General features: G+C 35.3%; 1 protein-coding gene across 1 annotated transcript; it reads left to right on the top strand.

Annotated features, from left to right (window-relative positions):
- Positions 1-1,803: 1,803 nt before the first annotated feature.
- Positions 1,804-19,809, top strand: LOC149553274 (uncharacterized). The gene is made up of 7 exons (XM_089788742.1): positions 1,804-1,871; positions 9,185-9,398; positions 10,590-10,750; positions 11,428-11,527; positions 13,827-14,390; positions 18,378-18,715; positions 18,878-19,809. Exons 2-7 carry the CDS (start codon positions 9,245-9,247, stop codon positions 19,103-19,105), a joined length of 1,545 nt encoding a protein of 514 aa, XP_089644868.1. The 5' UTR covers positions 1,804-1,871; positions 9,185-9,244; the 3' UTR covers positions 19,106-19,809.
- The last annotated feature ends 5,852 nt before the right edge of the window (positions 19,810-25,661 follow it).

Genomic DNA, 25,661 nt, shown 5'->3' on the forward strand with positions numbered 1-25,661 from the left:
CAGTCCAATTATGAGAATCTAGGATATATTCAACATATTCGTTACACTATTGTAACTTTTTTAACTCATACTCACAACTTCTCTTTTATTTACATACTCCAATTATGGGATCCCATACTATATTTAACATTTTCCTTACATTATCATAACTTGTTATAAAATGTCATATTTGACTCTCCCAACTTAGTCACCCCATATTTATTATTCTCCTTAGTATTAAAGATACTTTATGACATGTGTCATATCTATCATCATCCAATTATGGGAATCTAGGTTATATTTAACTTATTATTTACATGGTCGTAGCTTCTCATATCGTATTGGATTGTCTCAAATTAACTATCCCATTTTACCATTTTCCCCATTTATAAGGATTCTTTATGACACATCATATATTTATATAAACATGCTCAAGATTCTTAGTCCACATTGTAACTCATTGTACTCACAACAATTATATCTCTCATGGTCCAACAATGGGAATCTAGGCTATATTTAACATATTCCCTTACTCTGTCATAACTTTTAGTAGCATGCCATATTTGACCTTTCCAACTTAGTCACCCCAACTTATCATTTTTCACATTTAGATAGATCCTTTTTGACATGTGTCATATACCACTATAAATGTGAACAAATTTCTAAGTCCACTAATTCCTTATACTCACAACTCTTATATCGACATAGTCCAATTACTAGAATTGAAGTTATAATTGACATATTCTTTACATTATCATAACTTGTCATAGCATTTGATAGTCCCAACTTAATTGCAACAATTCACCATTTTCTTCATTCAAGGAGATTCTTTATGACACTCCATAGACCATTATAAGGCTAGCGAAAAATCTCTAAAATAACTCTCATATCTTTTGACACGCCATAAACAATTATAAGTTCAATTACTAGAATTAAACAAAATTTAGCATATTTCTTACATTATCATCATATGTCATAATAACTCACAGTCCCAACTTGGTCTCCCATTTCACCATTTTGCTCATTTAGAAAGATCCTTTATGACACATCATAAACTCTTATAGACGTCGTCATAAAATCTTTCATAACTAGCTCTCAACTCTTACAAATTCATCAACAACGAAGTTCAATAAGCATTTTACACGTAACTCCTCATTTAGACATAGAAAACATTTCGAAAAACATTTCAAATCACACTCTAAAATTAAAATGCCCAAAGAAAGAAAGACAAAATAAGAGAAACAACAAACTCTCTTCATCTTCCCAATCACTACCTACCTACCTCCATAGTAGAAGAAACATCCGCCCTTGACAACGACCCAAAACACACAGAAATTCCCTTCATCGGTTTCCCAAAAAAAAACTGCGCGTTGACCCCGTTGACTTTAAACCAAATTTAAGGGGAATAAAAAAAACAGAGCCTTTAGTGAAACCCTAGGAATCTATCGTTACGTCATAGATTCCTCGGAATATTCGTTCCCGTCAATACCCGCTCCTAATTTCCCGTTTCTGTTCTCGTCAACAGACATAACCTCCTCAGCTGTCAGAATATTCCGAACACAGTTTTCTGTGGGTTGTACAGTGGATTTATTCTTCCTCAGGTCAAGATTCCCGTCAATTGACACACATTCCCCAGGTGACGGAGTATAATACCGTACCCTGCAAGCCAGGGTGACGTTAGCAGAGACACGTGGCACGCGTTGGGAGGGTTCCGGGGAGGAGATCTGATCTGCGCGGTCGATTATACCCTGGGGCCTTGGGGGAAGGGAAGGGGGCCTTCCTATTATTCCATGTTTAAATTCTAGTTACGACTCCGAGGCGATCGTTTCTGTTTCGGCTTTTTAAGGAGGACGGCACCCCAGCGGCAGAACCCCCAACGGTCCTCTCGACAGGTAAATAATGTTCTCTGCCCACTTTCCTGCTTTTGAATCTCTTTTGGCTTCTCCTGTTGGACTAGTATGGGGCGGGAAGTGGATTCGGAGTGTTTAATTTTTGAGGTTTTTAAGTTTTTTGCGTTTGGAGTTTCGTGAAAGTTGTAATTGAGCAAAAAGATGGGATTGTTTGTGTAGTTTTTTACTAGGAGCTGTGTGATTTGGGCCTAATTAGAGGTCCGATTCCAGTGAATCGGGCTTGGGAAATTGGTGCCTGTGTGGCCCGGGTTCGATTCTCAGGTTGGCTTCTCTTCTGGGAACCGACTCAGTGAAAGCTTCTTGTGGATGGGTTCTGGTTTAATGTTAAATTGGTGCCAGTATACTAGCGGCTAGTTCAGTTTTGGTCCTTAGGTTGCCATGTCGGCTGGAAATCGCCTGATCGATAACGTGCTTTGCATGGTCTTTGGTTCATGGGTGAATTCCTGGGTGTTGACCTCTGCTAACCCAGGTTTGATTTTCAATCGGTATAGTTTTGACTATAACTTCTGGGTGGGAAGCATCTCATGGACCTTTGAAATCGAAACATGCAGTAATTTGAGTGCAAGTGATAAAAGATTGTCGTTGCCGTAAACAATTCGGAGGCAATTTGTAACGGATCAGTGTCGCCACTGAGACTGTTGGAGATTTATGTATCTTATTGAAGATTGAGGCTGAAATCTGAGATTCTTTTACCTTTTACGCTGGATCAAAATGAGTCACATGATTTTAGCGCTCGCTACTTTGTTTATTTTCTGGTGGGTAATTATCTCTTCATTTGATAAGTAGGAGATTTTCCACAGCAGGTCAAATAATGTCATTGCTATTGGGATTTAATTGTGTAGTTATTAAATCAAATTCATTGACCCATGCTCTATGAGCAGTGGTTCACAAGAGCCCTTCTCTAATGAGAATGAGTAGTACACTTAGCACTCCTTTTCTCTAGGCCATGCTCACAGAGGTGAAGCATTGGGCCTTTTTGGGAGGTCAGCCATCTCTTCATTTGCCTTTCTGCTAACCCAGATTTGATTTTCAATCGGTATAGTTTTGACTATAACTTCTGGGTGGGAAGCATCTCATGGACCTTTGAAATCGAAACATGCAGTAATTTGAGTGCAAGTGATAAAAGATTGTCGTTGCCGTAAACAATTCGGAGGCAATTTGTAACGGATCAGTTTCGCCACTGAGACTGTTGGAGATTTATGTATCTTATTGAAGATTGAGGCTGAAATCTGAGATTCTTTTACCTTTTACGCTGGATCAAAATGAGTCACATGATTTTAGCGCACGCTACTTTGTTTATTTTCTGGTGGGTAATTATCTCTTCATTTGATAAGTAGGAGATTTTCCACAGCAGGTCAAATAATGTCATTGCTATTGGGATTTAATTGTGTAGTTATTAAATCAAATTCATTGACCCATGCTCTATGAGCAGTGGTTCACAAGAGCCCTTCTCTAATGATAATGAGTAGTACACTTAGCACTCCTTTTCTCTAGGCCATGATCACAGAGGTGAAGCATTGGGCCTTTTTGGGAGGTCAGCCATCTCTTCATTTGCCATGGCATTGAATCAAGTCATAGGGTTTGAGTCATTTTTCTCATTATGCACTTGCTGCTTATCCCATGTCCTAATATTTTTTCAAAGCTTATTTTCAATTAAGTAGTAGCTGATTAAATAGGGAAACATTCCAGTTTAATCTCTTCTCTTTATGAAAATATGCATGGAATGCACCAGCTGCTTAAGCAGGAATTGCACTTAAGCAGCTGCATGGGGGCATGAAGACATGGGGTCAATGCACACAATTATACTATTTATTTGTTTATATTGTTAACTATGTCAACTGGTGTTCTGCTCCAATAACATAGGATACATAGATGCCTTTTCTTTTCCGATGGCACGCCAGTTTCGGTTGTCAGGTCTTTTTGTAGGCTGGGAATTGCCTGCTTAATGCCATTTTTGGAGGGTCTGGTGCTTAAGCTTTAAAGGTATATTTCTAGTAGTTTACCACTGCTAGACCTGGTTTGATTCTCAATGGGATTGTTTGCGGCTTGAAATTTGCTATAATATTGACAGCAATATCTTGGGTTAGAGCATCCTCATGAATCTGAGAAATTAAAACATGCAGTATTTTGAATGCAAGTAATTAAAGATTGTTGATACTATAAACAACTTGAATGCAGTTAGTAAAGGATCAGGGTTGCTGCTGAACCTAATTCCTCATGAATCTGAGAAATTAAAACATGCAGTATTTTGAATGCAAGTAATTAAAGATTGTTGATACTATAAACAACTTGAATGCAGTTAGTAAAGGATCAGGGTTGCTGCTGAACCTGGTCTGGAGAATTAGGTCTCTTGTAGAACTGCAAGGCCCAAATTGAGATCCCTTTTCCTTTTCCATTGGATCAAACTAATTCATAAGATTTACCGATTTTCGATTTAAATATTTACATATTAAATATTTTCATTTATCTTTATGATATTGGTGATATCTCAGTTAAGGTCCCAGTACAGTGACATATAATACAGGGGCCCTTTTACCCATCCCATTCAGTCAATTAGATCATTGAGTTTATCTGTTTTGGATTTTAACGTTCACCAATGTTTTTGACATTTTGTATTTTATGGGTAACCTGATTTTTGATACTTTCCCTTTTATTGTTTACAAATCATCTTGGGTTATTGTCCAGGTCCTCTGACATAAAGGACAATGCATAAGCCTGTTTGGCATAGAGATGTCAGGGTACAGTCCCTCAGTTTCTACAGCAGGCTCAACCTTGGATTTAGAAGGAGGCTGCAGTTGACCAACTAAGCTAGATGTCATAACTTTGGATATCATTTTAGGGCTTGCAAGCAGAGTTTTCAGGGGATGCATCCACAACCTAGGAAATCCCATCCCCATACTGGAAATGTTTCCGGAACTTGGGAATGACAAAGGGACATCCCCCTGCTGCACCTGAATTCTGAATTTTTAGAGGAAACATCCAAGAAACTTGGGGACGATGCTGCCTGGCACTGGATGTACGATTGTACCCAAGACAGTCTGGGATGTCCCTGCCATCTCCAGGATGGCCAGACATCCCTAGCCAGGCAGCCATTGTAAGGAAACCAGTTCAAGGGGAAAGCTGAAAAGTAACTTTTCCTTTATGTTCAACAATGAATTCTTTTAGACTGCATATAACGATAGAATGAGCAAGTTAGTTGTAAAATGTACTAAAGTGTGTCACTGCTATGCATAGAATGATAACATTTAACTGCAGAATAAGAGTACACAAATATAACTCTTTTCTAACTCTGGAAAAATAATACAACTGCCCTGCTTGCCCATTGTTAAAAAAGAGTTATACAATACAGTCATATTACATGCTCAAAATCATATAGCAAGCTGCTTGCAAGGTGTTGGGAGATGCTGAAAACTTAAATGTGAATTACAGACCTAGAACTTGCAACTTTCTGTCATTTTATGGCAATTTAGCAGCGTTCGGTTGGCTCTGGGATGATTTGAGTCATTTCTGGAAGAATTGGTGAATATTGGAGCTTGCATCAAGGTGCCATCTTGCTGTAACAGACCTATATCATCATCAGAACTGTATAGCTGACCTTTATGGCCAGAATATACCTCCATGCTGGAAGTGGATTCACATAGAAACTAGAAAGATATGAAAAAATATTTAACTAAATAATATTAGATATTATTCAATTAAGGAGGATAAATGATGAAAATAAATAAATTAAATAATTCAGAAAAATAGTTAATTAATTTTAGAAATGGAGGGCATTTTGGACTTTGAAATAATTAAATATAGATTTTAGCTATCAAGGTCTATGAAGAATCATATTAGCTTTATTAAATAATAATATTAGAAAAAAAATGTGAGAGACGATGAAGAATGTTTTAGTTATTTTTCTCTGTCAATGGAACACTACTTTATAATGATAACTAGTGTCAGTCATTTTTTGGCATTGATGAAGATTACTTTTAGTAAGTAGTGTCAAACCATTTATTTATTTTGCAGCAGTAATAATATTGCAAAATCAAAACAACAAGGCACATGATGAACAAAACTACAGGTCACACATTTTGTTTAGAGAAAATCCAATGGGTATAAAACTCAGGAACAGTATGTGCAATTCCATCACATTCACCATAATAGTTTTAGTACAAGGAGATTGTGATTTTAATTGTCTTATTAGGGCTGTAATATGTCCCAGCAGGCAGCTCTGTTCTCCAACCCTATTAGCTGCAATTCACATGAAGTCCTGTTTACTCTTCTTTATCACAGCAATTTGAAAGTTCCTCTCAGCCCAATGACCAACCTTGTATTCAATTTCATTGTCATTTTTAATACCCTTATGTTCTCCTTGCCAATGAAAGATTGACAATTATCTTGTAAATTGACTACCTCTTCAAAGTATTGATGGTTGCTTTGGAAGGCAATAACCATTTATAATCTAACTTTAAAAAATGAACACCCACTCAGCTAGCATGGGCAAATGAAGAAATTGCTTATCAAATTATTACAACCCTTCAATCCTGGTCAAAGAGAGAGACTAACTATGGAGAGGAATAACCCAGCTGTTGTGGTCTAGGGTAATTAGATAACCGGCTAGCAATGAATAACATGCTTGCTATCCTAGCTAGTGTCACCTCATGATGGCAGAGAGACATGCAGGCAAACTGCCTCTATTCATTCTTCTGTCTAAAATGAGCTCCCAGCCACTACAATTCAACCTAAAGGCCAAAACTAGTTGAGAGCCATGAAGATATGTATGAGTGGCTGACAGCTGTATGAATCATTGTCGAGTTGCCTGTAGTTTCAATGCACAAACATACTCTTGCTGTCCTACCGTCTTGACTCCAGAAGCATTGCAAAAAGCAATACATATCACCGTCATCAATGATTCCAGTAGCATTGTTAAAAGCAATACCATCAGCCTCATTAATTATTCTAGAAGACAATGGTCCCAATTGGTCTCCTTGTTGATCTCGTACTAATTGAAAGTCATGCGAATGCCTTTAATAGTTAATACCTGTAGTGAGCTGTTGTTTCCATTAGGCTAGTAGCAGTCTATCGACACCTGCAGAAAGCTGTATAATGACTGTATTTAGTAACTGGACTTTTATAGGTATGTGATCCTCTGTTACCTTCTCTATAAGCAACCTACGCCCTGTTGCACAGGGTATCTGCAGCCTCTTACAATAGGCACCAAGTTACCAACTAGAAAGTCAGAAGATCCAAATGTCCACATCAAATGCTTTGCATCAATCAGAGGATCTACTCTTACTTCCCCATGGGCCCGAATCAGACTATATCCCATGGCTTTTGCTTTCAGGTATGTTGTTTGATTGAATGCTCAGACATTTGCACAACTTTCAACAGAGTTACTGCTTGATTGCAGAATCGAGCTCATGTAAGTAATCAGAAAAAACCTTGTAAATTAAGAAAATAGAGATTTTGATGATTCAAAAATTGTTATAATTTTTATTAGTACAAATCCCTCCAGTCACTGCAACCCTAGTATTAATTTGTGGGGCTTTATCTAAAACTAAAAGTCGAGAAACTATTTACACTTATTATTCTTATTTACGTATATGCTAATTCCATTAGCAAGGTGAGATTTCTTCACTTTTACTAAGAATGCATTTTGGTGTAAAAAATGATGCAATGCCTGTGGATCATGACCCTTGTATGGTTTGCATGAGATAAGTAGTACTCTAACTCTGTCAGTAATCTGCATTTTTGTAACTCCTAATATTTTTTTATTCTTTTAAAATTACTCGAGTTTTGACCTTAGGAATGAAGGTCATTGAAACAAACTCAATTGGGTATATTATTGTCACTGTGCTGGAAAAACTCACTATTCCCAGTTGTATTGAATGCTAATGATTTTGATGATTCGAAAATTGTTATAATTTTTATTACTACAAATCCCTCCAGTCACTGCAACTCTAGGATTAATTCGTTTGGCTTTATATAAAACTAAAAGTCGAGAAACTATTTACTCTCATTATTCTTATTTACATATATGCTAACTCCATTAGCAGGGTGAGATTTCTTCACTTTTACCAAGAATGCATTTTGGTGTAAATGCGATGCAATGCCTGTGGATCATGACCCTTGTATAGTTTGCATGAGAAAAGTAGTACTTTCACTCTGTCACTAAGCTGCAGCAAGGGTCCATTAATGGTGATGATGAATTGCAATTTTTTAGAATAAATACCAGTCTAATTTCGATGTATTTTTTTCTGGTATTGATTGTGCACAAATTTTTAATCAATGTTTCGGATCACACTCTGAGATCCATTGTCAGGATAGAAAGCTCAAGAAAATGTGTGCACACAGAGATGTCATGTTATTGCGACATATATTTGGCATACTCATTGAAAGTTTGAAGTCTCGTCTAGAAGAAATCTTTTTCATTTTTGTTTAGAACAAATTTCCTTTCCAAAATACTTGGAAATAATAGTAGGCACAAGCTTTCAATCCGAAGTACTTTCAACGTACTTAAATAACTAATAAGTTGAATTGTTGGCTAAATTTATCAACTTCTAGTTATTTAAGCTGATCTTACTATCAATGTGCCATAGCGATTAACATAAATACTTATTAAATTATTTTATTATTGCATATAGCACACAGTTCCACACACAACATTTAATGTTGCTAACTACTCTATCCAGAAATTCCAAATTGGGAGTTGTTTTTGTTTGAAGTTATTCTTTGCAATTTTTATCAATTTCAACTACTTAAAACTTGTGTTGGATTTTTCTCGGTTTTGAGCACATAGATGATTCTGTCAAACTTACAGGCTTTCCATGTCATATTGTCATCTCCATTTTTGTGACAATCTATAGACACATCTTAATTGACTGTTCAATGCATTCAAGCAAGTGGATATAAGATCATATTGATGTCATGATAGTGTGTTCAGAAATGTATAAGCCTTTTGTCATAAAGCTGACATTATTTTACACAGGATGTAGCCCCATGTTGGGGCTGATTTCTTGTTGGTAGCAAATGAGCCGAATAAGCTGGCCTTTGGAAAGATATGAGGTAGATTTTGTAAAGATGATATTATATTTTCATGTAAAAAATACTAGTTTTTTTAGGATCGCGCTGCTAGCTTTAGATTCTTTGTGTTATACTGCTAATATTGAGTTGTTTTTTGCAGAACTGAACAGTGATTTCATTTGCTTCTGTAGATTTGACATTTGTCTCCAATATGTAATTTGCCTTTTGATTTTAAAATTTCCCTTCCTTGGACAATAATGTGAACATTGAATCCTTGTTGAATTTAGTGTCTGGCTCAGATAAATGAATTTCTATGTCAAAATAATCGACATAGAACAAGTTGCACGATGAAGGCTTGCAAAATAGGAAAGGCTTCAGCGGCAATAAATGGTGGCCAAGTATGTCCCAACTTAAATATGAGAAAAAGAGCTTATCTTCAACATGAAATCAGTTCTGAAATGTCAGAATTAAGGACCTCTTCTTCAGCAAAACGCAGGTCTGGTGAGTAATCATAGTATTTTGTTTTGAAATTTTGTTTCATATGGGTTAATTCTCTTTCCTGTTTCAAATATAAATGGGAATCTACAATGGGAATCATGTAAGTATATATTCAAATTTCAATCAATCTTCAGTTTGAGAAAACCCCTTGTCCCAAGAATTACCAAAATTCATATTGTTCAAACCAAATCCAAGTTACTGGTTTGCACCCTGAGCCCTCGAACCGGATTCAGGTGTGAACCTGGTACAGGTTTGCCTGTGGATTTGTGCTGGATGTGCACAGGGTGTGTTCCCAACACTGTGGGTACTCAGGGGTTCGCGAATCTGAGTACCCACAGTGCTGGGCGTGCACCCTGTGCCTACCCAGCACAAACCCACCGAGTACCTGGGTGAACCTGTGACAACCCATGGTCCAGAGTTAAACAATGTCGGTTCAAACTTGAGGTAAAAACCTTTTTTTATTCCTGAACCTAAAATGTTGTGATATTTTCCATAGATTATAATTTTTTTGATATTTCCTATGATTATTGAAGAACATTGGATCATGTTTCATGAACGACATTTTCATTTTGTTATTAAGTAATTCAGTATAATGGTTTCCATTAGAAACGTGAACATAGATGAATAATCAAGTATTTAAATTTTTAAGGTATATCTTTGGCATTGATCAATGATCAAGCATCATACCATGAAATGATTAGTTTTGCAACTCTCTCTCTCTCTCTCTCTCTCTCTCTCTCTCTCTCTCTATATATATATATATATATATATATATATATATATATATATACACGCACAGAGAGAGAGAGAGAGAGAGAGAGAGATGAACCAAAATGTGATTCTTTTTTTTCCACGCACCCATGTACCAGGCTTTCATATCAGAACCCGAGCCACTAACTTAGACCAAAATCTTTGTATACATTTTTAGATTTCATTGCATTTGTTCCATTCGAATCACATTCTTGGAAGTACGTCTGATTGTTGTCTTGATAAATATTTTGGAATTGCCCTCATTGATATGTCTGTTGCAAATGGTCCAGAATTTCATTCAACAAGCAATCATGTAGCTCTTGCCTGATGCTTAATTCAATTTTTATGGACTTTGAAGGCACAAATATTAAGTGTTTATAATATCTGCTTTCTGTGACTGAATTTTTGAAAATATAACTCACTAGTATCCTAATTATGTTTCAGTTTGCATTTCCTCAAGTCATGCAATGGCCAGCCATGAATATGTTGGAGGAAAACGAGTCAAGGATACCAACTATAAAAGAGAGTCAGCTGATGATGACCGTCAAACTCAAGATCTAAGACTCGCATTTTCTATGACAAATGACTCTTGCAATGATCAACAGGTTGTATAATGCTTGATTGCATTGCTTGTAGAACCATTTTCTTCTTGATTAATGTGCCATAAACTGTCAATATCTTGAGAGTCATTTGATTCTGTAAGGTTTTTAAACAAAGACTTCAGAAGTAATATGTTTTAGATTCAGTTGATATAGTTGGGATTGTGACATAATTGTCTTAGAACTACTACTTTTATATTTGAGGAGAGGCTATAATACATTCTCATAGATCATTCTCAGAGAATGCTGCTAAGTTTCAAATTGTTGTAATGACAGTTCTATTTATGGGCAAGCTTCTCCTAAATGCTTTTTGAGTTTGAAAGTTAAAAAAAATAAAGTTAGGAATTTGACTTTTCTAACAGCTAAATAAAACATTATTATAGACTAGAATAGATTATTGTTGTATTGGAATTCTGCCTGTGCTTTTTGCTAATTAATAGTTAGATGTCGTGGCTTAGCGGTAGCCATTGAGAAGACAAAACATTGAAGGTCACCTTAGGTTAGGATTGTCTTTTCAAATGTATCTGCATTCAAAGTGAACATTACTTTTTGGCAAAAAGTTGTGAATATTGCCGAACTTAATTTGTTTTTTCCTAAATCTGCCAATAGAAATAAATGCAGGAGTTGTCATTTTGGATTCATTTCCTATTTGTAAATAAGAAAACTATTATCTCTTTGTACAGTTATGCATGAATACAACACATCAATCTGCGGTTGAGACCCTATTTTCACATGTTCGTCATATGCCTGATGATGAAGCCTCAGCTAATTGTGCCAGTGGTGGTATGTTGGAAACTTTCCCCTTTGATAACCTTCCTTATTATAATAAGGCTGGTTATTATTAACTTAAAGCATTTTATAGTTGGCACTTAGATAAATACCTATGGAATATGTGTATCATAATGCTATTATCAATTTTTGTTTTGATCAATACTTAAATAATAAAAACTAAAAATAATTAGATGACATGTCAATGGCAAATGTTTTAAAGCACATTGTTTGGTAAATATAGCTCAATACAATGGTAATATAACTACATGATACATGTGAAAAGAATGGATAATATCATAATAGGGATACAAATACTCTTGCTTGAGTTTTAGAAGGTTCATTGTTCCGTTTTGTGGATATGCATATATACATGTTATGAGCCTTCCTTCAAAGATTGTGGTAATATTTTGCAAGCCTCACGAGAGATGAAACTGAACAGAATCTGAAACAAGTGGAGGAATCTAAAAGCATCTGAACTCAGCTGATGTGTGGAATGTTTGCATACAAAATATGTGACTTCTGCAAAACCAGAAATCTGTAATTACTGGAAAAACATGAAACTGTAGCTATTGGAAGTGATCTCCCTGAAGTCCCTTTCCTCAAAATTGGGAAAAAATGCGAACTCTAGTGCTACTAGACAGCTTATGCGAAAGTTCATAAAGAGGCAAGATATATTTTGATGCAGGTGTAGACACAAGTTCAAGCCACAACTACCTACTAGATAAGTTTAGATGATGCCTTGGTTGAGGCATAGTTGTCATATGCCTGTGCACAACCACATACATCCAAAATGATTAATATATTTCTAAGGCCTAATGGCTTACTTTAACTTATCACTTGTACCTTTATCCATGTGAAACATGTAATTTTCACATAATTTAAAAAAAAATCGAACCAAGAGAATGGTATAACAGACATCATACGTGACTCTTTTTACTTAAAATACGAATAAATATCAACGTAAAAGTTAAGAACCCAGAAAATCTCCATTTACCTCTCAAAACTAAAATTAATTAATGAGCTGATAATCTGCACCTGAACTGCTTTGACTATTTTAGTGCTGGAGGTTGCTGTATATCTGGTCCTTTCCATGCATTTTGAAGTTATCCTTCTACAGGTATAGAATTTTGTTTCTCTGCCACTAAAAATGCTGTTTTAGGAACCAAGATAACATCTTTTCTTAGTACTTTCTTCTAGTGCAAGACATGGGAGGTATTTTGCAAGCTTTTTATTGCTCAAGGGTATGTGCAACCCGCCTCAAAATTGGCTCGTAGTTTAAGATTGACATTGAAGTTAGCTTGAGATACTTAAAGCTTATATGATTATCATTCAAAAGTAAACCAATCATCTACATCTTGTTTTAACCTATATTACACCAAGTTTACTCTTGTACATAACATTTTGGCTAATCAAAAGCTGACAATCTAATTAATTAAGTATAATTGTTCTCAATTTCATTGTCAATGTTCATATTCATTATATAAAATTAAACAGATACAACAAATTGCCTGACATTGCTGCCACTTGTAACATCTCCAGAACATAGGTTCTAACCAAAGTTTGATCTTGTTAGGATTTCATCCTGTCACACTTTGTGGATCTTCTTTAGTCGTTGTCTTTCTTGGTTCCTTTGATTGAAATCATGGACAGCATTTGATCAATAATGCAACAAGAGAGGATCGTACCATACAAAACCTCAAATGGTGACATGTCAAATGTGTTATATTTTTAAAATCCTTATCTTTTTGCATGTTTTTTGGCATCGTCTTAACTTGGATAAATGATTGTGTGCATTGTGGATAACTGACGTTAAACTTTGGTAGTCCTTGAGTTATGAACCAAATCTCCAAACAGGCAGACATTGTGGACATATACCATAGATCTATGATAATGATTAATCATTAAAATAGAAATTTGAAGGGTCAGGAGAAACCTTGTATTACATAGCCATGACCATGAAATGCTTTCTTTTTGTTTCTTCCTGTATGATAGTCGCATGACTTGCTTTACTTCTCTTCTTTACCATTGAAATCGGTTGCCTTTTTCTGATCCATTTTTCAGGGATTTCTAATAGTTCTTGTTCCAGTTCTTATAAGGTCAATTTTGTTTCTTGTGTTCCAAAGAAATCCATTTTTCCAATCTTTTGTACCAAGGTTCACATACATCTTTTTCAAATTTCATACTTTCAGATTCTTTCACTTTTTTAATTTAAATTCTCAGATTTCATGGAACAATTTAAATATCTAAATATATTTAGAAGAAATGGGCAGGGCATTGAATATTGAACTCATTAACACTTTTCTTTTTGCAGTTGATGACTGCGAGGCTGATGATAAGCGAATCGATATAGTAGACAACATACAAGACAATGATAATGCTGCATCTGAAGAGAACTATATAACTTCCTCTGCTTTTTATTCATCTCTAGATGTATTTAAAGACACATCTGTGTTCAGGGTGTATACTGATGCAACTGCAACAGTGCAAGATTCTTTCACAAATACAGCAAGCTTGCCTGAAGATGAATTTATTCAGTCACAAGCATTTGATGCCACTGACAATTGCATTGTATGGCCTCTTGTGGATGAAAATGCAACATCTGATGATACATATGACACTGTATCTATTGAAGAAGATTTCCTTAACTCAGATGGGGCATGCTTGTTCCTCGCAATGCAACAGACAAAGTCTTTAGAATATGGTGGTAATGATGGCAATGACTCCGACACCTCTGATGAACTTGATGATTTTGACCCACATTTATTCATCAGAAGTTTGCCTGATCTCTCGGAAGTGGTTTCTCCATATCGACCCATATTGTTACCCAAACAAGCAAGGCGAAGGCCACCTATAACCCTTGTACTAGACTTAGATGGTAAGTTACTTTGTCAATTTTTAATGATTGTGTTGTTCGTATATCGGTATTGTATGTTATTTCCTATTTGAGCTAAGCTTTTTATATACATTCTTTTATTTCTGCTGTTGTCAATATCTAGATCACTTTCAGTGCTCTCAAGTGCATGTGGTTATTTAGTTTTGTGCACATAACTTGCTTTAGAGGGGTTTTTATTTTATTATTTTGCAAGTCAATATTTTTCATGTGGATTCAGTCTATTATCAATTTATCCATCATTGTCTGTTGTGCCAGAATGAAAGTTGTAGTTTCTCTAGGCAATGCCACATTATTTGTTTGTTTTTTATCACTTTAAACAATTAGTATTTACTATTCCTATTCATTTTGTCTTGTGAAGTATACTTCTAATACTAGTGCAATTGCATTATTAATATATTTTATATACATGGTTCATTGTTTTACTTGTTAATAGTGTTATTATAGCATGTTCTCTATCCTAGTAGATAGCAATGAGTTATTTTCTTATTTGCAAAACCATGGGATGATTCGATGACCTGAGCTGGGTCATTGGAGATTAGTTGTAATCTAGAGTCCCACTGTCATGATATCCTATAATTCCTATTCACACATATGCAAGAACAGAGGAAGTCAGGAAGTTTTCCATTTTGCTGGCTGCTCATACAGTGATGTCGCATGAGGCAACAGTGTAATAATCTGAGCACATAAATTAAGGAACACATCTTTGGTAGTGAGTAATTTTGTAGAATTGAAACACAATTCATCTCTCTAAAAAAATGGTCAGACAACAATTGTTTCCAGCCTTGCTCAAATATGACCCATCGTTTGCTTCTCACCCTTCTTGCAGTTTACCCACCCTGTGTACAGAAAGATTTGCCTTCACTAGTGAAGTAGTGAAGCTTTTTCGCTAGACTTCTCAAACCCAAAAATGTCAGAATACAGTTCCAATTAATAAATATATTAGCATAAATCTTGAGAAGCAATACTTTGAATTTGTAGTTAGACATGTTGAAACCTCCACTCCAATGTATAACCACAACCACCTACTGTTTTGTTGAGTGAGATTATTTCAACAAAGTACCCAAAATGAAATGAAAGACTTTTAATGACGTCCACGAGGCCATAAGCCTAAGGGACCCACATAGAACTCCTAGTCAGTTTGATGCGATTTCTTCAGCCTATCTCTTTTTGTTGTGAATCTGCATAAGTAAAATGGCCCCCTTGAGGAGTCTTGGTCCTTCAAAAAGGTCTTTTATGTTGTTCACTTTTAACATTTCTTTGTGTTGGCTGCGAATGTCTTTGTATGCCGTACAATCCTTCAAATAGTGCCACTCTGTTTCCACCACACCCTCATTGCAAAATCTACAAATTTTGTCTTCCCACTCTTTCTTAGGAACCTTCCATTTACTATTTTCACATCTCAAACGGTGGGAACCAGATCTCAATTGAGTGATTAGTATTTTTGCCTTTTCCTTTGATTTCGGCTCCTAAATATTCTTTGTTGTTATGTTCGCATGTGGGATTAAATTCTTTGACATAATAGGCTTTTTCTATACCTAACTGTTTTGCCCACATGACAGATCTAACTTTTCTTGCCACCCATTTTTTTATTTCAGAATTGTTTTTTGGGCATTCTTGGTAGTCAGTGTTCTACTTATTGAACCATTTATCGTTTTGTTTCTTCCATGTCTTCTTGCGACGAGCCAGTTCTCCGTCAACCACCCTACTAGGCCAGCGACGTGCATCCATTTTACTCACCTTCTTTAGATAGCTCAGCAATCTAACAATTGCCGAGGCCTCCACCGGGAACATACCCCCTCCACCGGGAACATACCCACCTCTGCTAAAATAATCTCGTATGGAATTGTGGATTTGATTTTGAGATTAGTTGTGATGAAGTGTTTCTGAATCCTTTCAATTTGTCGCCATTTATGGTTTGATACGCTGCTCTCCCATACCTCGCTGCCATATAAAATAACTGGTATCACCAACGACCCAAAGAGGGTTTTCTTAGTCTTCCAATCCCATAACTCTACTGTCTTGCACCTGTTTTGAAGAAGATAAGATGTCTTCCATCCCCCTTATATCCTTTTTGATTTGCATGTTTCCCAACTGAGCTGGTAATGGAAATCTGTCTCCAAATACTTGTATTCTTCTACAATTTCTAGCACTTTGTCATTAAATATGAAAGTGCATTGTTGTTTTCTTTTCCTCAAAGAAAAGACCATGATCTTGGTCTTAGAACTGTTGACCTCCATCCCTACTTCCGTGCAAAAGCTTTCTAAGCTCTTCAAATGTTCTCTCAGCCCTTGTGCTGTTTTAGCAATGAGAATGAGGTCATCGGCATATAAAAGCAATCTGATCACATATTCAGCCAGCTGAATTCCCTCTCTATTGGCTTTGTTTAGCCACTCCCCGAATTTGTCAATATAGAGGCCAAACAAGGTAGGCGATAACGGACATCCCTATTTGACCCCTATGTCATTGCTAAAGCATTCTGACATGCCCACTTTGGTTCTAATTTTCGCTTTAACCTATTCGTAAAGTTTATAAACAGCAGCTTTATACTTTGTTGGCACCTCTAATTCTTCCATCCTATTCCATAACTTATCCCTAGGGACAGTGTCAAAAGCTTTCTTAAAGTCAACAAAGCAGCAAAAAGCCTCGTCCCTCTATTTATCACACTTTTTTCTATGAGGAACCTTAGGGTAATGCAGTGATCAATGGTGGAATGTTTTGGTCTGAAACCGGCCTGTCCCATAGCTCTTTTCCCTTATTTTTCTGCCCATCTGCTGATTCTCCACTCTACCATACTCCCGTAGAGTTTGCTTAATAGGGCGTTTACCGAGAAATCAATAATAACTTGAATTTGATGAAAATATTTTCAGGCATTACTTGTATGACAAACTAGGAAACAAGGATTGAACTTCTCAGAGTGATTACTTGAGGTGCCTACAGTGATATTCATATATCTAACATTTTAAAGCCAGATGTATTTGAGATATCCAATTTTAAATTTACTGATTATTAAATATCATGTCATCATTTGAATCTGTTATGAATTTATCTATATTGAATTATTGAATTTTTATTATTATTGTTGATCTTCCTTTAATTAGCATTAATATAAGGAAAGAATTTTTCTTTACAATATTTATATGAGTATTATTTTTAAATATTTACATAAACTACATCTGCACGGAACATTAATAGGTAAGTGAGACAATAAAAGGCATACATACGTCACCTAGTTTTATTTCACTTGTGGGCTTCAGCTATCTTATTTCTTTTTATGGTAATACAACAAATCATAAAATCTATGCTGAAGTTTTAAAATTATATATAATTTTTTAAAAATATATTGATATTTACGAGTTAGTTTATTTAGTTTATTTTTCTATACGGGCATTAAAAGAGATAGGTGTATACAGAAATAAGTTGGTATATTAGAAAAGATATAAAGACTATTTTGTTTTAAAATTTATTTAATATCTATATACTTAAATGAATTTGTAGCTTATTTCTTGAACTTCGTAAAAAAAACTTGCTTCATATTTTTATATAGTAATTAAAAAAATTATTTGGTATTTTATTTACTCAAAGTGCATGGTCATTTCATTAGTTTCATGATTTTATTGAGGAGTTAAACTTCTCTCTATCAGCCATACATTTTGTTGTTTTTGTTTGTATTAGAACCTTTAAAAAATTAAGGTCAGATCTCATCCAGCATCTGTGTGAATCTCACTTGATCTTGAAAGCTTGCTTCATTTGATGTAGTTTCTGATTCGCTTCCTTCTTTTTTGTGTTTGACAAGCTTCAAAAGTTAACTAGCTTAATAAAAATTCAGATATGCCTGTCGAACTTCAAAGGCACAGGTCATAGGATGTCATATTTTGATTTGTGATTATTTTTCCAAGCTAGCTTCTTACGGGTGTAAATTAGTACTTTTTTTTTAATCTGGAAGCTTTTTTATTGACTTGGCTTGAACAGAGACACTTGTCCATTCTACACTAGAACATTGCGATGATGCAGACTTCACTTTTCCAGTACATTTTAACATGAAGGAGCATACCATATATGTACGACGTAGACCATTTCTTCAAATGTTTATGGAGAGAGTTGCCCAATTGTTTGAGATTATAGTGTTCACAGCCAGTCAAAGCATTTATGCAGAGCAACTTTTAAATAAGCTGGATCCAAAGCAAAAGCTTATTCACCAGCGTGTTTACCGCGAGTCATGTGTGGTAGTAGATGGCAACTACACTAAAGATCTGACAATTTTGGGACGTGATCTTTCTAAAATTGCAATAATTGACAACTCACCTCTGGTATAGTTCTCCAAGCACTTTTCAATTGCAATCAATTTTTTTTGTGTTCTGCATTTATATAGATGGTGTCAAAAATATTGTTCATTTTCCATCTAACTTGCAGTGTTGCTACTTTCTTATGATAAAAAATATTTAGATTTCAAGCATATATATTTCTGGCAGGCCTTTGGACTTCAAGTAGACAATGGCATTCCTATAGAAAGCTGGTTTGATGACCGTTCAGACAGTGCTTTAGTTTCATTGCTTCCATTCTTGGAGACATTGGTAGGTGTAGATGATGTTCGTCCTGTCATTGCAAGGAAGTTTGATCTTCGCCAAAAAGTTAAAGGTATCAGCATGGAACATTCCTCATTGGAGCACAAAAAAGAAATGTGTCAGGAGCATTCCTAAGGAGAGTGGAATTGGTTTTCATTCTCTTCCTAATCTTATTTTTAGTTTAGATTTCATTGATTTAATATTTGATTCAATTTTCCTTACGGGTTGCAATTGACGTGTTCCAAAATTTTGTTTGGACTTGGATGACATTTAACAGTATGTGCTCAGGACTAGTATACATAGTTACCATCTGTATAGGATGGGATAAAGCATCGTGGTAAGATTGCTTTGTCTGTTGAGAAATAACCTTTTTGTACAAGAAGCCTTTCAATTGGGTTTTTTTTTGGAATAAAGTGAAAAGAATTCAGTACTTTTCCCCTTTATGTTATTCCCATTGCAAGCACCAACAGTATCTAGGATATCTGCTGATTACATTATTCAGGGATAAATTCTGACTTTTACACATGTACAAGAGATTTTCTGTTTTCCCCTGATATTGCAGGGTCTTCAAGAAGATCCTATTATGAGGAGTAATGGCCTGCATATAGAAAAAGGTCATACGGCTCATTCTTGGTATAGAGGACAATTTTTCTTGTGTAATACTTTCTAGATATTCAGATACAGACTGGTGTTTTAATTATATTGTTTATAGCATCTTAATTTCCTCGATGACTTGTGTTGTATGGCCCAATATGGGCTGCCCAGAGGAGAAGCTCATTTTCCACAGATTGTAATGTAATGTGTCATTTACAATGTACGGAAACAAGTGTATTCTACCATATTGTCTTGATCCTACGATGTTTGATGTGTTGCATTAATTTTTTGGATTAATCTTTTGGGAAAGCCCAATATGCACATTGTTTTGGAGGGACCAGTTTGAAACCTCACTATATATCAGTCAAGGTTCCCTGCTAATTTATTTAGTGCTTTCATAATGGAAGTGCAGTTCTTGAGAAGCTTGATCATGCGGGAGGGGATTGGAGAATGTCCATCGATAAAACTCTGATTAAAATTGACACTCATTCCCATATATTATAGGAAGAGCAGTACAACACGCATTTGCTAAAATTAAAATTACAATTTAATTAGATTTAGAATATTAAATGATTCTCGTCCAATAAAGAAAAAAAATAGAATAGTTGCTTTTAGCTTTTGTAATAATCTAATTGAGTGTTTAACACTTAGTATATTTATGCATTTTATAAATTAAAATTTAGTTTTTTAATATTAGAGTATAATTTAAGTTTGTGAAAATGTTGGTGTCAATTTGATTATTTATTTATTACATGATTAATTATTAAAAAAAATTTGAGGATAATTCAAATTATGGTTTTCTATTTTTTTCATATGGAATACTCTGATTATCTGATTGTATAATTTCAGCCTCATTTGGTTTTTATTTAATTAGTTTAAAGTAGATATTTGATTTATTTCATTTGCTATATTAAAAATCTAAGATTTAGTTTAATTTTTTTTGTTTGAACTTATTTTAAAATAATAGTTAGGAATTGTTGGTTTATCTTAAAATAAAAATTGTATTAATTGTCATGTTCTTATAAAGGAAAATAGGTTTTGAAGGGTCCTTGAAATCCTTTACATGTTTTAATTGTCATGTTTTAATGCCTAATTTTTTAAATATCGATAAACTGAATGGCCAAGGCCTTGATTAATACTTAATAAGTAGAGTAAAGTAACTGCATGTCCCTTTCAAAGAGCACCTCAAAGGGCACTTGGGTATTCCCTAGCTTATTCATTCATATAGCCCAAATCTAAAACTTGTTGCCATGGTTCTTGTACCTACCAAATTGCAAAAATTCCATCTCTATTTTGAGTCAAAACAAGTTTGAATGTATCAAGCTTCGAGCATTGAAAGGGCCAATTATCAATTGTATTTTTGATGACTTTTTGATTTTGATGCATCTGTTTTGTCTTCGGCTCTGTCCAACACTTCAAATTTTTGAAATTTGGTTCTCGAGTCTTAAGTTATGAAGGGTAATGAAGGATCCCAAAACACATGTTTCATCTTAAAATCTTAACCTCTCCATCGGAAAGGTTAAGTTTTCAAAGTACATGTTTTCAAATAAATCATTAACCATTCAAGCGCCAAAACACATGTTTCATCTTAAAATCTTAACCGCTCCATCAAAAAGGGTTAAGGTAAGTTTTCAAAATACATTTTGAACCATTAACCTTATCCTCTCACCCAAAAAGGTTAAGGTTATAGGTTCAAAACATCCATTTCTAAAATAGTTATTAACCTCATTTTTTTCAATGTTGAAAGAGAATTGAAAGGTGAGTCATCTTAAATGCCTCTCTATGATAGAAAATATGTCTCAGTCATGAAAGAACGAAGATATTGCTTAAGGTGTTTGATGGAGGCTTTGAAATCCTAAAAGCGAGATAATGTTCAGAGGAATCATTGGGGAGTTGAGAGTCTTGAAAAGAGAATGTGAAGTAGCTCGTACCTTAATTCCAGCTTGCTCATCTTTGATACTTCCAAAGCACTCAATGGAGAAGATTTAGAGCCTTGGTGAGTGGCGCCATGATCAAGATCCTAGCTTTGGCCCACGTGGACATTACTTCATGTTAGAGAATTGGTAACTTATGCTTGCAACGGGTTTGGAGCTCCAAATTTATGAAGATTGTTTTGAGCATTGGCACAGGAGGAATGGCAAAACCCGTGAACTGCTTGGCAAGATTGCCCATCAGTTTCCTAATCTGCGGCCTTTGATGAGAGGATAGAATGAGTAATGAATTAATATGAAACAATGCCTACAAACTATTTGTTAGAATGTCTTCTGAAACCGTATACTTGAGATGTCAATGGATAACATGGAACACATTTGATCAAATGTTCATGGTGGAAGTGTGGTGAATATAAAGGTGAAATATGAAATTGTGAATGAGGTTTGTGATAGCATTCGACAAAATGCCAAGTTCAAGTTAGAATTTTTAAATGAATCTACGAAAAGTAAGAGCAGGTGCACAATAGGGGAAGCTCATTGGTGTTTTCTGAAACTTGTGGGAGTCCTTGGAGATGAGAGGAACACATCATCTTCTTTTGAAGATGACTAAGATGCTTACCTTAGCACACTGTATACATAAGACTGCCATCACATTGCAAAGTCAATGAATATATAGTGCACGAAAACCCACAATTTGCTTGACAGAATGTGTGGCCTAATATAGACATCCTTTGGATCATGAGATGATTCAAACACCATGGAGATCACGCAAATGCACATAGAAGTTGAGTCGTTTTGTTCATCCAGTGCGGAAGACCACAATCGCTACTAAAGTTTGTGTTGACAAACTTTATTCAAAGTGTGCCTTTATCCTTGTTTCATATACCAAGTTTCTATTGCAATATCAGATTCCATGAAGGTTGAATGTGTAAAAGTCGACCCTCAAATTATTGCCACTGGTAAGCAAGTCACAAAGCAGATGTGTACGTGAATGGTGGAGTTACAACCATAGTCATAGGTCATTTGATGTAATACCTCAATAGAGAGGTGATGAATGTGGACAGAGCATGCAAATTGTTTGACAAAACACTTCACCTCCAAGTGGTAGTGCATTGAGTGGTGTTAGTGGATCGATCTCCCATGATCAGTGCAGATGAAATGTTTAGAAAAACTAATAAGTTCTTGTGATAGTGAAGCATGATTCGAATATGGACATAGAATTGCATGCCAATATTTGATGATACTCCGGATCTACAACCCATGACATGTTCAATAGTGTTCAAAGATTGAGTTTTAATGATTGGGTCCATCGGCGTGAGAAGAGATATTGTAGCTTCTACGACGAAAGAAGCATCAAGCATTGTTTGTTTGATACCATACCTGCAAAGACTCACAACTCATGAGCAATGAAGATGTTCAAATAAACTTTTTCATGTATGTGTATCAAGTGTTTGAAGAAATCATGACATGTTCAATAGTGTTCAAAGATTGAGTTTTAATGATTGGGTCCATCGGCGTGAGAAGAGATATTGTAGCTTCTACGACGAAAGAAGCATCAAGCATTGTTTGTTTGATACCATACCTGCAAAGACTCACAACTCATGAGCAATGAAGATGTTCAAATAAACGTTTCCATGTATGTGTATCAAGTGTTTGAAGAAATACCATTGGGAGTGTGCCACATTTGATCAACAAAATGCCCAATTAGGATGCTACACTGCAGATTCTACTGATATAAAATTGAAATCATCAAATTAAAATAATCTTCATATTGGGTTTCTCCTTTGCCAATAAGCTTGTGAGAATTCAGAGGCATAAGTGATGTTGTTCATACAAATCATTGGAATAGCGCCTAGATTGACCTTCACACTACAACTTTAGTATCTAGCCAAGACAGTTATAAAAGACTCGCACCATTATCATGAAAAATGAGATAATGGGATTAGTTTATTGGTGAGTATGAATGGAGTATAAGCGCATTGCCCGATGATAATGTTTGAAGACTTAGATTCCAAGCCACGAAGAGCAGAGTAGAAATGAGAGGCAGTCTATCTCGGTTGGTGAGGTTTGACGAAGTGTGTCAAGAATACTTGCCTTGTTGTTTAGACCATACAGCAACCTATTAGAAGTAGTTCACAAGTACTTGGAAAGAGTGTTGGTCAAATAGAAAGGAGATGTGTTTCCCAAATAAAGAGCAATTTAATGGTGTCTCTTAGATATGCTTGTAATACCAACCAGAATAGGGAAATGTGATTGAATATGTTGATCTATTTTATCAAATTCCCATGTAAAGTGTGCCACGGAAATCATCAAGGTTCGAGAGTGAGATATCGACATACAATTAAGGCATAAATGAAGTTAGTAAGGATATGGCCATATAAAGCATAATGTTAAAATCGAGAACAAAAGGACATGCTCAATGTGATTCTTCTTCAACTTTTAAGTTCAAGAGGAGAAGATCAAATGACTACCATCAAAGATCAATCATTCACATTCTTTTCAAAACGTTTTGAGTTTCAAGTCATATTGGTTAATTTTGTCAAGGTTAATTAACCTCTCCTAAATCGCATATTTGGGAAGTAGTTACTAATCACGGAGTAGTTCTTAACCTCCATGTCTATATAAGGAATCATCTTAGCTTTGTAAAGGGACTTTTTGGACTTTGGAATATGAGAACACTTATGTTAGAATTTTGGTGATAAGATAATATTTGAAAAGTGTGTACAAATTGTCTTTGTAATCGAAAATTCCTCTTAGGTTCTTGGTGCAAGAAAATACAGGAACGTGCAATTTGAGTTCTTTTCTTTCAAAATCTAAATTATTAAAAATGTTGATTCTCTTTGTAGTAAGCATTTTCATGGTATTGTGCAGATGGTTATGAATCATTGGATCAACATTGTGCTAGTGGTAATTCTTAAGCATAGATCTTGATTTTTGTTATTAGCAGTTTAAGTTAGTCCAAGAAAGTGTGAAGCCGTGTGGTGCATTCGTCATCAATAGCCTCCTCTCTATCTTTCAAGTTTTAATTCATTTATGTTGAAAAATCAAATACACCCCTCATATGAGGGAGTTGCCCCTCTCAAACACAAAGGAAGGTTGTAACTTGGTATTGATTGGTTGCAATCTCTTGAACTGTTGGCATGGTTGTCACTGTTCACAAGGCGAACAGGGTTAGTTTTAGAAGTAACTATCACAGTGACAAATCTGTTTACCAACAAAACTACAAATCAACCTCTTTGCATTTAGAAAGACAAATAATAATAGATTGTTGCAGTATTTGCCTTGTTTAGTTTCACAATTGGAAATTAATCCTATCCAACTTTTAATGCTGAAAAGATCTGCATCCAAAAATATTGTATATGAATCTTTTACCAAAATATTTTATCCTATTTGTTGCTTGCTCATTCAACTCTCCATTCTACAAACATTTTAGCTTAGAAAAGTTTCATGAAGAAGTAATTGATGAGAATAAAGATAAGTATGAGATAATTTCCATAGCAAGTCATATTATGATATTGCTATCAGGATTTAACTGTGTGATTTTGAGTCAAATTCATTGACCCATGTTTCTTGAGTAGTAATTCGACATGAATCCATATCTCATGAGAATAAATGGAACACTTAGCACTCATTGGATTTAGGTGATGCTCACAGGGGTGAAGCATCGGGACTTCCCAAGAGGTCACCCATCACACTACCACTCGTTGTAGGTAAAAATCATATCTTGTGCAAAAGTCAGCCAAACAAAGAAAGGAGGCCATGACTAGTACACTGATAACCATTGGCATTGACAGCCCGAGAACACCACTAATCATATCCCACCACCCAAGCAAAAGGGCACAAGGAGCTATAATGACGCAACAAACATGTGGCAAAAATCCAAACTTTTTGGCTATTTAAAAGGATGAAGGTGTCACCACATAGAGAGCTAGCCTACTTCTCACAACAATAACTCACTTCTTGGTCCACGGATGTTGCTTCCTTTTCACGTTCACAACCCAAAACACCACCCTTAGCCCCTAAATTGCCTTGAATTCTTGTCACCCAAGAGAAAGCTTTGATAACTCTTTTTTGCCAATCAAGCCTTCATATACTTTTCATACCTATCCACATCTAAAGGCCAATGGATAAAAGGGGTTAACTCATAGACCTCCAATCCTGGACTT

Source organism: Cupressus sempervirens, chromosome 6, assembly GCF_028749045.1.
Source record: "Cupressus sempervirens isolate cs-2001-9-10 chromosome 6, ASM2874904v1, whole genome shotgun sequence".
NCBI classification, from domain to species: domain Eukaryota; kingdom Viridiplantae; phylum Streptophyta; class Pinopsida; order Cupressales; family Cupressaceae; genus Cupressus; species Cupressus sempervirens.